This window comes from Panicum virgatum, chromosome 3N (genome assembly GCF_016808335.1).
Source record: "Panicum virgatum strain AP13 chromosome 3N, P.virgatum_v5, whole genome shotgun sequence".
NCBI classification, from domain to species: domain Eukaryota; kingdom Viridiplantae; phylum Streptophyta; class Magnoliopsida; order Poales; family Poaceae; genus Panicum; species Panicum virgatum.
The window spans coordinates 31,068,376-31,080,748 of NC_053147.1; the positions used below are offsets into that span (position 1 = coordinate 31,068,376).

Below are 12,373 nucleotides of genomic sequence, written 5' to 3' on the forward strand. Positions count from 1 at the left end.
TGGGAGATCTCACTACACCCACGACTGAGTGTTGTGGCTACCTCACAGTGGACGGCCATCTAGCAAGCCCTTGCTGGGGTCGAGCTATTGCCGGATGTCCCAGATCGCCGAAGCATTGGACAACAGCTGCTTCCCTTCTCCTCCAGGGCCTTCTATCAATGGCACATGGAACAACAGCCCGATGATGAATTCTCTCCCTCCATTTGGACCAACATTGTAATATGTGTTGTAAACACTTCCTCTGGCTGGTACATCATCGGCGCTTCCCTTCAGCTGCCTTGCTCCACTACCGCAACATCGTTGACTCTGCCCTCTGCCAGATTCAGATGTTTAGCCTGATCCAAGGCGAGATAGGAAGCCGATTGTTTTTGCCTATTCCATTTGTGCGAGTTAATAATCCGCATCAGTGATAGAAGATGGGGGCGGCTGTAGATTGTTGATGTTTGTCCCCATGTGTGCGAGTCTGCAATGTTGCATGCAGGAGAATTGGCATGCGCGACGTTGGAATGTCATCTAGTTGTGTATCTCTCTACTAGTTATTTTTGTTGAAATTTTATGATGGGATGTTATTATTTATCTAAATGTGTGTGTGGTTGGGATTTAGTTCTGTGTTAGGATGCTGCCAAAATTTTGACTGTCAATCATTGTCCAGATTCTAAAAGTATCTAAAAGTATGGTATTGGCTGGCAAATTTTCTTTTGGATCTATTGGAATTGTCCAAAATATTTGATGCGGAACAGAGGTAAAATCACTATATTCTCATAAAATTAGGGGTATATTTGCAAGAACAAACTTATTTTTTTCGAGCTCATTTGACACCGTTACATGCTGTTCACATAGTAGGGCAAATCCTGTCTTCAATTTCGAAAGGTAGGGTAAAATCACAGAGGGGGCAGAAATGAGGGTAAATTCACAGTTAGAATTCAAAGTGAGGGCAAGAATACAATAACCCCTTACCCATAGGCCGTATCTATCCTGTTTTGGGTAGAAGCATGAACTCCACAACTTGTCTATCGCTTCCCTTACCTTTGCACATCGGAGTATTATTCGATCGTGTCCATGACTCCATGGATGTAGTAATTACTCCATCCGTTCCAAATTATAAGTCATTTCAAAAAATTTGGAGAGTCAAACCATCTCAAAGTTTGACCAAAATTATAGAGAGAAACATAAAGATTTATAATATCAAATAGGTGCACTATGAAAATATAGCTAACAAAGAATCTAATAATACTTAATTAGTATTCTAAATGTTATTATCTTGTTATATAAATTTGGTCAAAGTTGAAAATTTTTTACTCTCCAATATTCTTGGAATGACTTATAATTTGGAACGGAGGGAGTATCTCCTAAAATAATGCTATGGCGTGTAGCAAATCCCATCACCTACCAGTTTTTTTTTCAGGTCAAAAGAAAAAAGGTTCGTTTCGTAGTATAGAAAATACATATGCTTTCCCTTCTGTAGACCAGTCAACAGTGACATTCCAAGTATGAGCTGACACGGTGCCGTGCATTTTAGCTATCATGCACATGTGTTGGACTGCCACAAGTTTCAGAATCCCATTCCATTTTTCTTTTTCAACTGGGTTCGTCTAGCGCTAGCATTTCTTAGTAGCCCTCTGGACCTCCATCCAAGCCTTAACGGATCACACTCCTCTCAAGAAAAAACGAGGACATATTTCTTTCGACACCACCTTTATTCTTTTTTTTCGAAGGGAAGGGAGACTTATATTAAATCTTGACAAAGTACATCCCCAAATTACACATGAAAAAATCTGAAATACAAGATACATAATATTCTATCCAGATTCTTCCATTGTCTTCTTCCCCAATGACTTCCATCGAATATCGAAGCCAAAGTGCAGTCCTTATGCCAAATCCGATGACCAACCCCAAAACATTGGACATGCCGCAAGATCCAACGCTTCGGAACTAATCCAAAACGCATCTAAATCGCTGAAAGAATATCGGCGGTTGCATCATCGGATATAACATAGGATGCAGATTTATCACCTTCAAAACTTGATTTCCTCTCCGCGACCACCGACGACGAGATCGTTGACTCGGAGTCGTTGTCTTCGTAGGGAGCTCCCAGAAGGCCCCCTCCCCTTGCAGATAATGGCCACAAATTGGCTGCCTGCCGATGAAATTGATGCTTGTAACGACGATCTTGCCGTAGTAATCACCGAAGTCATCGCAGATCACACAAACCCGGCCGAAAATCATATGATTTCACCAGAAATTTATTTAGCAAACCTTAAAATACTATAAAACTAGGAGAAAAGGAAAAGAGCGGTCCCCTCCCCTTCTCGTCTCCGGCAGACACACCGGACACCGGAGAAGGAGGAGAGGGGACCACCTTTATTCCATTAAATTATTGTTACAAGTAATTTATGAGAATGCAATATTTAAATCATCTGATGAGGAGACAGATTCTTATTTCTTTCGATCACCGGAGCCGGCCGGCTGCTGGATTTCATGCCAAGTTTTTCCAACCGGCCGGCGACGAGGACAGATTCGATCGACCCGCGAGCACGCCGCGAGCAGCATCTCTCCCAAGTTTTTCTTAAAGAAAGCCGAAGCGAATATTTGCATGTGTGATTGTGTGCGCATAGGCACGGGGGTTCATTCGCCAGACCTATATATGTGCCTCGGCGATCTCGCGTCTTCTCATCACATCGGCGAAATTGTGTGTAGATTTTGGTACAAGAAGAAGAAGTTGAAAAGATATATACAATGGAGGGCGTCAACCACAAGAACCTGCAGCCTCCACTAGGTGATGATGTGTGCATCAGCATGGCCATTTGTAATAACATATATAAGTGTATCATTATACGGCCCGAATCCTCTTGCATGATTTGTCTGATCCTGTTGTTAATTCGTGCATGATAGTTTTTTTCTGACTCTCGTTTCAACTGACGACGCTGCTCTTCTCTTGAGTTTTGCTGCTGACCTCTGCTACGGTGTTGGTTCTGAATTCTGATCACCGATTAGGCTACCCGACGGCGGATGATTCGGAGCGGCAAGACGAGGCGTCGCCGGCGCCGGCGTCGCCGGCGCCGGCGCCGCGCGGCGGACGAGCAAGAGTGCGGGGGCGGAAGACTAGTTTCATCGATGGATGGTAAGTTTCAGTACTTGCTACTACTTGTAGTTCAGCTTCCAATGCGATTTCAGTAGAGCACCAGTCCACTAGGGTTCAGAAGATGCTCATATTTCTGCGATGTTATGCCGCATTGCCGCCCTGTGCTGCTGTTGGCTCTGCGACCTCTGCTGCGAGTAGAGCAGAGCAAACCTCGAGCACGCACACAGCAGTATTACAGACCGAGGGGCGTGTGTGCCTATATAAATGTTGAGCAGTCAGGGAGCCGACAGCATTTAGCTTGGCATCATGGGTGGTGTAAAAGTTTTTACACATTTTATGTTTGATTGTGCATCTAGTAGTTTGTTTCTTCTTTATGCTTGTTTTGACTGTGCTTTGTGTGGATTTTGACTGTATCAGTTTGTTTCCTTGTTCAAAGGAAGTGAACGGGTTCTATACAAAGGAAGTAGTTCCTCTACACTACTACGGAGGAGACTCATCCGTCGATACCATGGTGTCTCAATCAAAAATAGCAAGATATAGCACATAATAAAAAAATGGATGAAAGACAGAAAGAAAATCACTCAGATTTCCAAAAACCCTTTCTCAATAAAAAAATACAATATATACAACACATAATATAATGTAATCCATAATGCAAATAAACACAGATTGGAAATCTGAGTCCAAACAGGACACGATGGCGTGATTGGTTGGTTGGAGCCTTGGAGGAGCCTAGCTAGGTCGCACCAGCCGGCCCGGCTCTCCCAAATCATGCTCGATATATGCAACGGGGTATTAATTGGTTAGCTATCCTGGCAACTACCATCGCTACCATCGCACCACGTCATCCGGACTCGGTGGAAATGGCCGATTCTCACGCTCCCCCAAAGCCTGGCTGCAGGAGCCATTTTGCATACCAGGTCTATTGCTGGACATGCAACCAAACTAGCGACGCCGCAAGGTCTTAAAATTTGGCATAGATAAATCTCCAAGAGTTTGTAATCCCACTTCCTCATCCTTATTTTTTTAGAAAAAAAGAAAAAAAACCTTCTCCAATAGGAGAGATTCTATTTTACGGGCCTCCCTACGGTCAATCTTCCAACCACTTTTTTTTTTTGCTTTTTTGATATTTTTTGTTGTTTTTTGATAAAAATGTTTTTGAGAAATTTTTTAGAAAAAATATTTTAGAGAGAAAAGGAAAAGATTTTGATTTGGAAAAGTTTGAATTTTTTTTTGAGAAAACTGAATAAATTTTTGAAGATAAAACTTTTGCGTCTAGAACTAAACAAGAATCAGAAAAAAGTTTTGTAAAAAATTTTGCATCCAAAATAGAAAAAAGAAAGAAAAACGGCGCTACCCTGGGGAGCTCGCCGGGCCGGGAGGGGGGCCGGAGGAGATCCCCAGCCGCCACCGCTGTCGGCGAGCCCCGGGGAACGAGCCGTCGCGCAGCGTGCGGAGCTCCCCCGAGAAGCTCGCCGCCGGCATGCTGCGTCGAGCCGCCGCGTGCGCTCGCCCCTGAGGGGCGAAGCTCGCAGAGCTCCCCAACCTGAGACACCGGCGCCGCTGGAAGCCCGCCAAGCCCCGCCGCCGCATCTCATGCGGGCAGTGCTCGCTGCTTGGGTGCTCGCCATGCCTGCCGCTGCTCCATCCTGGGAGAGAGAGGACGGGACGGAAGATGGGATGGGGAAAGATAAATCAGAAAGGTAAATTGAATTATGTGGGCCCACATGGTGGGGCGCGGGTTGCAGGGTTTAACTTTTCGGTGGAATTTCGCTGAAATTCCGGTTTTTTTCGTTTCCGCCAGTTACCGGGAAAAGAAATTTCGGTATTTTTCGGTATATTTTGTTTTTAAAATTCAAATTCAACAAATTTCGTCCGAAATTCACCGAAATTTACCGAAATTTCGGAACGAAATTTCGTTTCCGCTAAACACCGGGATTTCATCGGAAAACGAAATGGTTAACTCTGGCGGGTTGAGACTGGTGTGCGTAATCGACGTGATGTTTGAAACCTACGGCCATGAATTAGCATTCGGCTCCAATAGTTTTCTATAATAATTCCCTATCTTCTAACATACGCACGCCAGCACTCCTCCCCGTCGCCCTTCCCGTGATTTTTTTTCCGTCGAGCTTCTTCTTCCCCACGCGCAGGCGTCGCTCGCGCTGCGCCTCCTCCTTCGCGCCGTCCTTTCCTCCATGGATGCAGGCTCACTGGCTCCCTGCACCGAACGAGGCTGCCGCGCGTGCAGGCTGTGGTGGGGCTGCCGGACCGAGGCTGCAGCGGAACTCGATTCCACCTAAGACTGGGCGGCAAGCGTTGATTCCAACGAGAAGCTTTGATTCCAGGGACGTTGGGGTTGATTTCACCTAAGACAGTGGGGGTAGGCTGCACAGTCACAGGGGACGTGGTACGTACGGGGATTATCGTTCCCGTACCGGTATCGCTGGTACATTTTCGTTTCGTTCCAATAGTGTTAAAACTATTCTTAAATAATATACCACGTACCACGTTCCTCGATCCATCGATCCGGGAACTTTTGTGACTGTGGTAGTCTACCGAAGCTGCTGCGGATGGACGCGAGCACCGGCTCGGGGCAAGGGGCGGCGGAGCGAGAGCTCAAGCAGCAGCGGCCGCGCGAGCACCAGCCCAGCGTGCCTGCACTTGTGGTGCTGCTCGTCCCGCGGCGCAAGGCCGGACAGCAGCGCAACGGGCCGCGTGTGGGGGCTCTCGCTCCCGCCGCCATGGAGCTCCCACCAGCCGTGCAGGGAGCGCCGCCGCTGAGCGAGGAAGCTGCGAGCGAGCGTGAGCCCGAGCTCCACCGCCGCTGAGCGGGGAAGCAGGAGCAGCGCGCCACCGTGGGGGAGCAGGAGCATCGGCGCGACCGGGAGCTCGAGCTCTGGCGCTACCTCGATGCGTAGTGTTGGGGATCGAGGAAGAAGGTGGACGGACGCACAGAGACGACTTTTACATATTTGGAAAGTTAAAATAGGTTATTATTGGAGATAGTCTTTTTTTCATATCTATTTGGAGAATTGACAAATAATAGAATTTTGGGGGAAAATGGGAAATTTTTGGAGATGCTCAAGCTACAATCTTAAATTAAACTAAATAATATAAAAACTAAGTTAAATTGTCAACAGACCACCGGCCATAACGACGACGCGTGCATCCCACGAGCCTGGTTCACCCTCTCCAAAACTAATCACATCGGATATCTTTCCTACAGATATTTAGCGATGCCGTAGTATTTTCAGAGCAAGTATTTTTGTGTACTCTGTAACACAAAAATCGCAAAAAAAAACACAAAGCAAGTATTTTCAGAGCAACGAGCCCATACGGTAGGCGTATGTGTTTTTTCATCTATTTGCAAGGAATTTCTATCTGATAGCCCATCTTGTAGGCAGTAGTTACATTCAGCCCATGATTCTTTTTTCATCTATTTGCATTTCAGGAATTCCATCTTCCATCCCAGATCTCCATGTAATCGTACTTTTTTACCCTGGACTATTTGAACTGGGCTGCATGCATATCATTCTTCATAAATGGGCCGACGAACCACGGGTTTTACCAGCCCGGACAAGCACAAGATCAGTCCAGCTCCACGCCTCCACGTTGCCCTTTCTCCCCCACACTCGCCTGCACCCACCGATCGATCGAGAGGAAAACAATGGCGATGGCGGCGGCGAGGAGAGCCCTCCTAACCCACCTCCGCATCCCGGTAGCTCGTCCCGCTGCAGCAGCGGCGGCGGCAGCGGCGGGAACCGTCCCCGTCGCTGCCCGGAGGCTCCTGTCCTCGACTACGGAGGAGACGAAGGGGTCGTTCCTGGACAAGGGCGAGGTCGCCGACCGCGTCGTCTCGGTCGTCAAGAACTTCCAGAAGGTTGAGCCCGCAAAGGTGAGCGCGATCTATCTCCTCACGGCGTACGCCTGTGCGGCCGTCCGTACGGTTTGTTAGGTTCGTCGATCCGGATCTGTGCTCGAGGGTTTACTTAGGGTTTTGAGCGCGCGTTGCCGGATGTTGGCTTCTGTTATCGAGTGAATTAGGCGCTCCACGAAGAGCTAGGTTTAAATGTGTAAGAGGTTGTGAAGGGTTAGTTGAGAAATCAAGTGATTTTCTTAGCAGTTCTCCGGTTGGAGATGGAAGCCTCATATAGAAGGGGGTAAAGGACTCCACGGCATATTTACTATTGAAACTTCAATCTGATAGTTACCTTGGGACTTGTGGAAATGTTGTGTGTTACCTTGGGCCAGAGCAGTGCTTACGCTTCTGCATTTCTAAGGCCCTGTTTGGCAGCTCTTCGAGACCAGTTTCTAGGTTGAATACAGTAGCTCTACAAAATAGTTTTTTTAGAGAGATGATTCTATGCTGATTCTGTGAAGTGACTGATTCTCTGAAATGATCTATGTGAGTGGTTCTCTGAAATGGATTAAGGGGCTGGGAGCTGGAAAAATTAGCTTCTCGCAGAGAATCCCTTTTAATTTTCCATAAAATTTATCGCAAAGAATCACTTTCAGCCACATAATCACTTATCTCAGAGAATCAGCTCCTATGAGAAATTGAAGTAGGTGGAGCTCGACTAAATAGGATCTAAATATATACAATATCTTTTGCAGTCTTTGTTGCCCTGTTTCTTTTCTAGAATTGAGGAGCTCGTGATCGAATTAGTACTAAGCTTAATCTCATGATTGTGAAGCGGTCAATTGGTGTTTGAAATGACAAATCTATGCTTTGGATGGCTGCTCGAGGTCTTGTATACCATATCGGATTGAAGCCAGTTTCTTATTATTTATTATTTGTAATGGTTGGGTACTTGGGTGTGTTTGATGAAAAACTGAAAATCACCTGAATGTGTAATGTGTCAGTTTTTCCACCTAATTTTTTGCGGGAGTTTGTCAATCAAAGTTATTTTCGCGATGTATTGAATTCCTGTTTGTAGGAGGTGACTGTCGTTCTTTCGTTAGAAATTGTAGTGCATGTTTTGCATCGTGATACAAGCACCAAAATTTCCAAATGAAAACAAATTAACCTTCCGTGACTCATAGGTTTGAAGTGAGTGTATCAGCTACCCATTTAGATTTAGTGACTCATAGGTTTGAAGTGAGTGTATCAGCTACCCATTTAGTGCTTAACTTATTATTAGTTGCCACCGGATGTTAGCAACAAAGGTTCACTTTGTTTTTCACATTTTTTCGTCTATGAATCTATAATACATTCTTGCTTTGATTTGTTTTCCTTTTTTGGCTACCTAAACTTGGCATGTAGTATTATTTAATAATAAACTTGCACTGATTTGGTATGGAGAATGTTAAGAGGATAGGAATTCCATAGTATTGTACATGTAGATGAACCATCATTTCTCATTTCTCCATCAAATTTTGCAGGTGACACCTACTGCTCACTTCCAGAAGGACCTTGGGCTCGATAGCTTGGACACTGTTGAGATAGTGATGGCGTTCGAGGAAGAATTCGGATTCGAGATCCCTGATAACGAGACAGAGAAGATTGACTCCATCAAGTCGGCGGTTGACTTCATCGCCTCACATCCACAAGCAAAATGAGAGCATTTCTTGTTTTCCTATTTCAGCACGCTTTCCGATCCAGAACTTTGTGCCGACAGGGAAACAATTTTCTGTAGCTTGCCTCAGTGGGTGCATGGCCTGAAGCCGTTCTGCCTGCACCTGCAGATGGATAGGAAGCCAGTTCTTTCTCGTTCTCGATCATGTTGAAATAAACCGTGTACCAATTGGTTGTCGTGGTTTTGTGACCCCGTTTGCAGGTGTTGGAACACCCTTTGCGGCCAAACTTGTGTCCAAGGCGCGTGGAAGTCCTCAGCAGCGCATTAATCAATAGATGTATTCGGATCTGTTTTTTCCCTTTAAGTGTTTCCGGTAGTCCTGTGTAACTTCATGATGCTGTTGTGTTGGCTTATATGGGATGAATGGTACGATAAGCGTGCACGGAAGGAAAGGGTGGTATAGAAAATCTGGCAAGATCTTTGACTGTGAAGCGGTAGATTGCGGATTCTGAAATGAGAATTATGCAATTTGTTTCTGGAGATATAGGACGTCCTTGACGGGTAGTCATGGAGAGCAGAGTTCAGTTTCCCAGTTGGAGCATGAAAAATTGACAACACGAGTGCGCGATGACTGAGTATGCTAGGTTCCCGACTGCTCAAGTATCCTCTGCTGAGGCCCGTTCGGCTGCTTGGCTTTGCAGATAGCATATTTTTACCACATTTTGAATCGAACACAGTTATGGATTCAAATAATGTCGAATACGGATACGGATTCAAATAATGTCGAATACGGATACGGATTCAAATATTGTCGAATACGAATGCAAAATAGATATCTTGGATTCGGATTCGGATATTTACTCGATATATAAGAATGTTTAGATATTCTTTTATTGGTAATTTTAGATTATAAAATAGTTATACATGTACAAATTAAAGTATAACAACATAATGAAGATAGCTAGTGAGAAATAGCTTATTTATCAACAAATATTTTAATAAATAAATATGTAAAAAATCAATAAAGATACATTTCAATAAATATATAAAAAAGTCTTATTAATATATAAATAAAATATTATAAAAATTAGTTTCATGAATAAATAGATAAAAAAGAATATTTAAAAGTAAATTTTATCTTCATATATCTTTATTATCAAAATTAATAACATGGGTTATTAGAAATTAATATAACTTTTCAATAGTTGAATTGAAAACGGATACAAATAGTGCTACATATTGTCGGATACGATTGTGGAATCGGATAGAGAAAATCAATGAATTTGGATGTATCCACTTTATTACAACATTAAATTCGAATATGGATACGGATATCATTGTTGATGTTTAAACAGATACTGATATTGGATATCCAAATTCATATTGCCATCCCTATTCAGTGAGCACTAATTACTGTAGCCACAGTTAAAATTTGCAACTGCAGCGCTGCCGAAACAGGCAGTCGAAAGGGGTACTGAAAGTGCATTCACCTAGTTTTGGTGAATTAATAACAATTTAATTAAAGTGTTAACGAGTTCCGACGAGTCTATTTGAGAATGAGAACAACTTGTATATGAAAAAAAAGAATATGATGATTGGCGACATTCGAAATCAAGATGAAAGTTTAAATTCATTTTATTTTTGAAATTGGGTTTAGGAAAACCGTACTACCAAGGGGGGTCCATGGTTGATGTTCTGGAAGTGTCTCAAAGCTCAAAAGATTACCCAAACACCAACCAAACATCCACACAAGTTGAAACTATCAAATTCTATGCACTGTAACATTTCTGGTGGACTAGGTTTAGAACTTGTTGACCAGGTGAAGATCTTTGTTTGGAGTTCGCCTAGAATTTTTCGACAACCTGGTTGACCAGGTTTTGGACCTAGTGGACTGGACCTGGGCGCCAGCACTACAACGGTCACATTTTAGGGCTGCGGGTTTATATACCCCTCCATCCCCTTCCTCACACCTCTCCTGGCTCTCTTTCTTCAACCTTGAGATAAACTCATTTCTGCCTTCATTCCTCCTTCCTTGCTCCACTCTTGAGCTAATCTTGCAAAGATTTGGTTTCGTGGAGAGGATTTGGAGAGTTCTTGGTGTGAGCCTTGAGTAAGCTTCATTCCCATTCTTTGAGCTTTGGGGGACTTCGTCAAGCATCATGATTTGGATTTGTTACTCTTGGAGTCTCGCTCCTAGACGGTTATTGGTGACCGGTGAGCATTTAACTCGTGTGGATTGCCTCGGTAAGTTTCTATTACCCATCCTCGCGGAGGATTTCATAGTAAGTACCTCAAGCTTCATCTTTGTGGTCGGTTGGGAGAGGAAGCTCTCTGTGGGCACCCTCAATGGAGATGTATCTCCCTTCGTGGGAGTGAACTTTGGATCTAAATTTTATGTCTCCTTTGTGTTCTTGTGTTCTCCACATTCTTGCTAGTTCTTGGTTTGACCTATTTCGAAATCTAGCCCGATCTACTTGTTGTGAGTGTTTTAGGTACAAGTGTTCCACGAATATGTAAAATATACATCATCCCAAGGCTGTGGTAACTCGTAGATTCAAGTTTCATTAGCTAGTTGTTGAGTTAAATTCGAAACTAGGCACTAAGAGCATCTCCAACAGATTACTCATACTTCATACCCTAAATATTCTCTCTCCATTACCAATATTTACTTTTGTTGTTTAGGTAATGGTTTCTACAACAGATTACCAAAATCCAATCACCAAGAATAGGATAGAGGGAAAATCCCCTTCATTTAGGAGAGAGAGAGGTGTGTTTTGGTGATTACCAAAAAGTTATAGATAATGGGAATCGGATTGGTAATCTTCTGAAACACCTCCATCACCAAAACATCAATTTTTTGGTATTAGGGAGAGGGATGAGTAATCTGTTGGAGATGCTCTAACCCCGGTAAATCATGTCCCGGCTTGATCGACCAAGTTTCAGAACCTTGTCCATCAAGATTGTGCAGATTTCATTGGTTACTTTGATTCGATTTGTTTTTATATTAATTTTTAGATTAGCTTATTCACCCTCTCTATGCGACATCTAGGGATCTTTCAGGCACAGGGGGAGAGGGACGACAGTTATTTCCAAGAACGTTGCCATCAACCGTTGTACTACACCTAGGGATGGTAATGGACCATGACTCTAGTGGTCTCTTCATAATTCAAGTTGACCCTTATATATTTTTAGTTCAAAATTATATAAAATTAGAGCTCGGCCCTTAGATAATCGAAGTCAAATTTTAAGACTTTTACCACTCCTAACAGCATCCGGAGAACGACACCATCATGGACACGGAAATCAATCATACCCAATTGCGCCCAATAGAAAAGGACACCAATGTAGGAAGTGAGGAATAAGGAGCAGGACCAGAGGGCGGCGCTAGGGTTGGGATACTGAGATGAGATGACAGAGAAATTAAAAAAAATGCTGATGGGCTGAGCTGAACTTGAAATCATTAGGCCAAACAACCCAAGAAGTAGTTTCGGATGGACGCGGGCTTGGCCCAATACTTGCAATGCATTCTCGGAGGAATTTCAGAATTTGGGTCTCGATACGCGCACCTCACTGAATTAGGGACTCAGTTCGTGTGACTTTCGGAATTTGACACCCTTAGTGCGAATTGTTTTATTTCAGGTGTTTCTTCCCATTTTCTCTCTTTTCATCAATTTTCCCTTTTCTTTTTCTTTTTCCAGGACACCTAAAATGACCAAACTACCGTGCCTCTTATCCTTTGAAATTCACGGGACAGATGAGTTTGGAATTCACGGGA

At 43.8% G+C, this 12,373-nt stretch overlaps 1 protein-coding gene across 1 annotated transcript; it reads left to right on the forward strand.

The window, feature by feature from the left end:
• The first annotated feature begins 6,644 nt into the window (after positions 1-6,644).
• LOC120665676 (acyl carrier protein 2, mitochondrial-like) lies at positions 6,645-8,985 on the forward strand. The gene is made up of 2 exons (XM_039945302.1): positions 6,645-6,977; positions 8,465-8,985. Exons 1-2 carry the CDS (start codon positions 6,750-6,752, stop codon positions 8,639-8,641), a joined length of 405 nt encoding a protein of 134 aa, XP_039801236.1. The 5' UTR covers positions 6,645-6,749; the 3' UTR covers positions 8,642-8,985.
• Positions 8,986-12,373: the final 3,388 nt, after the last annotated feature.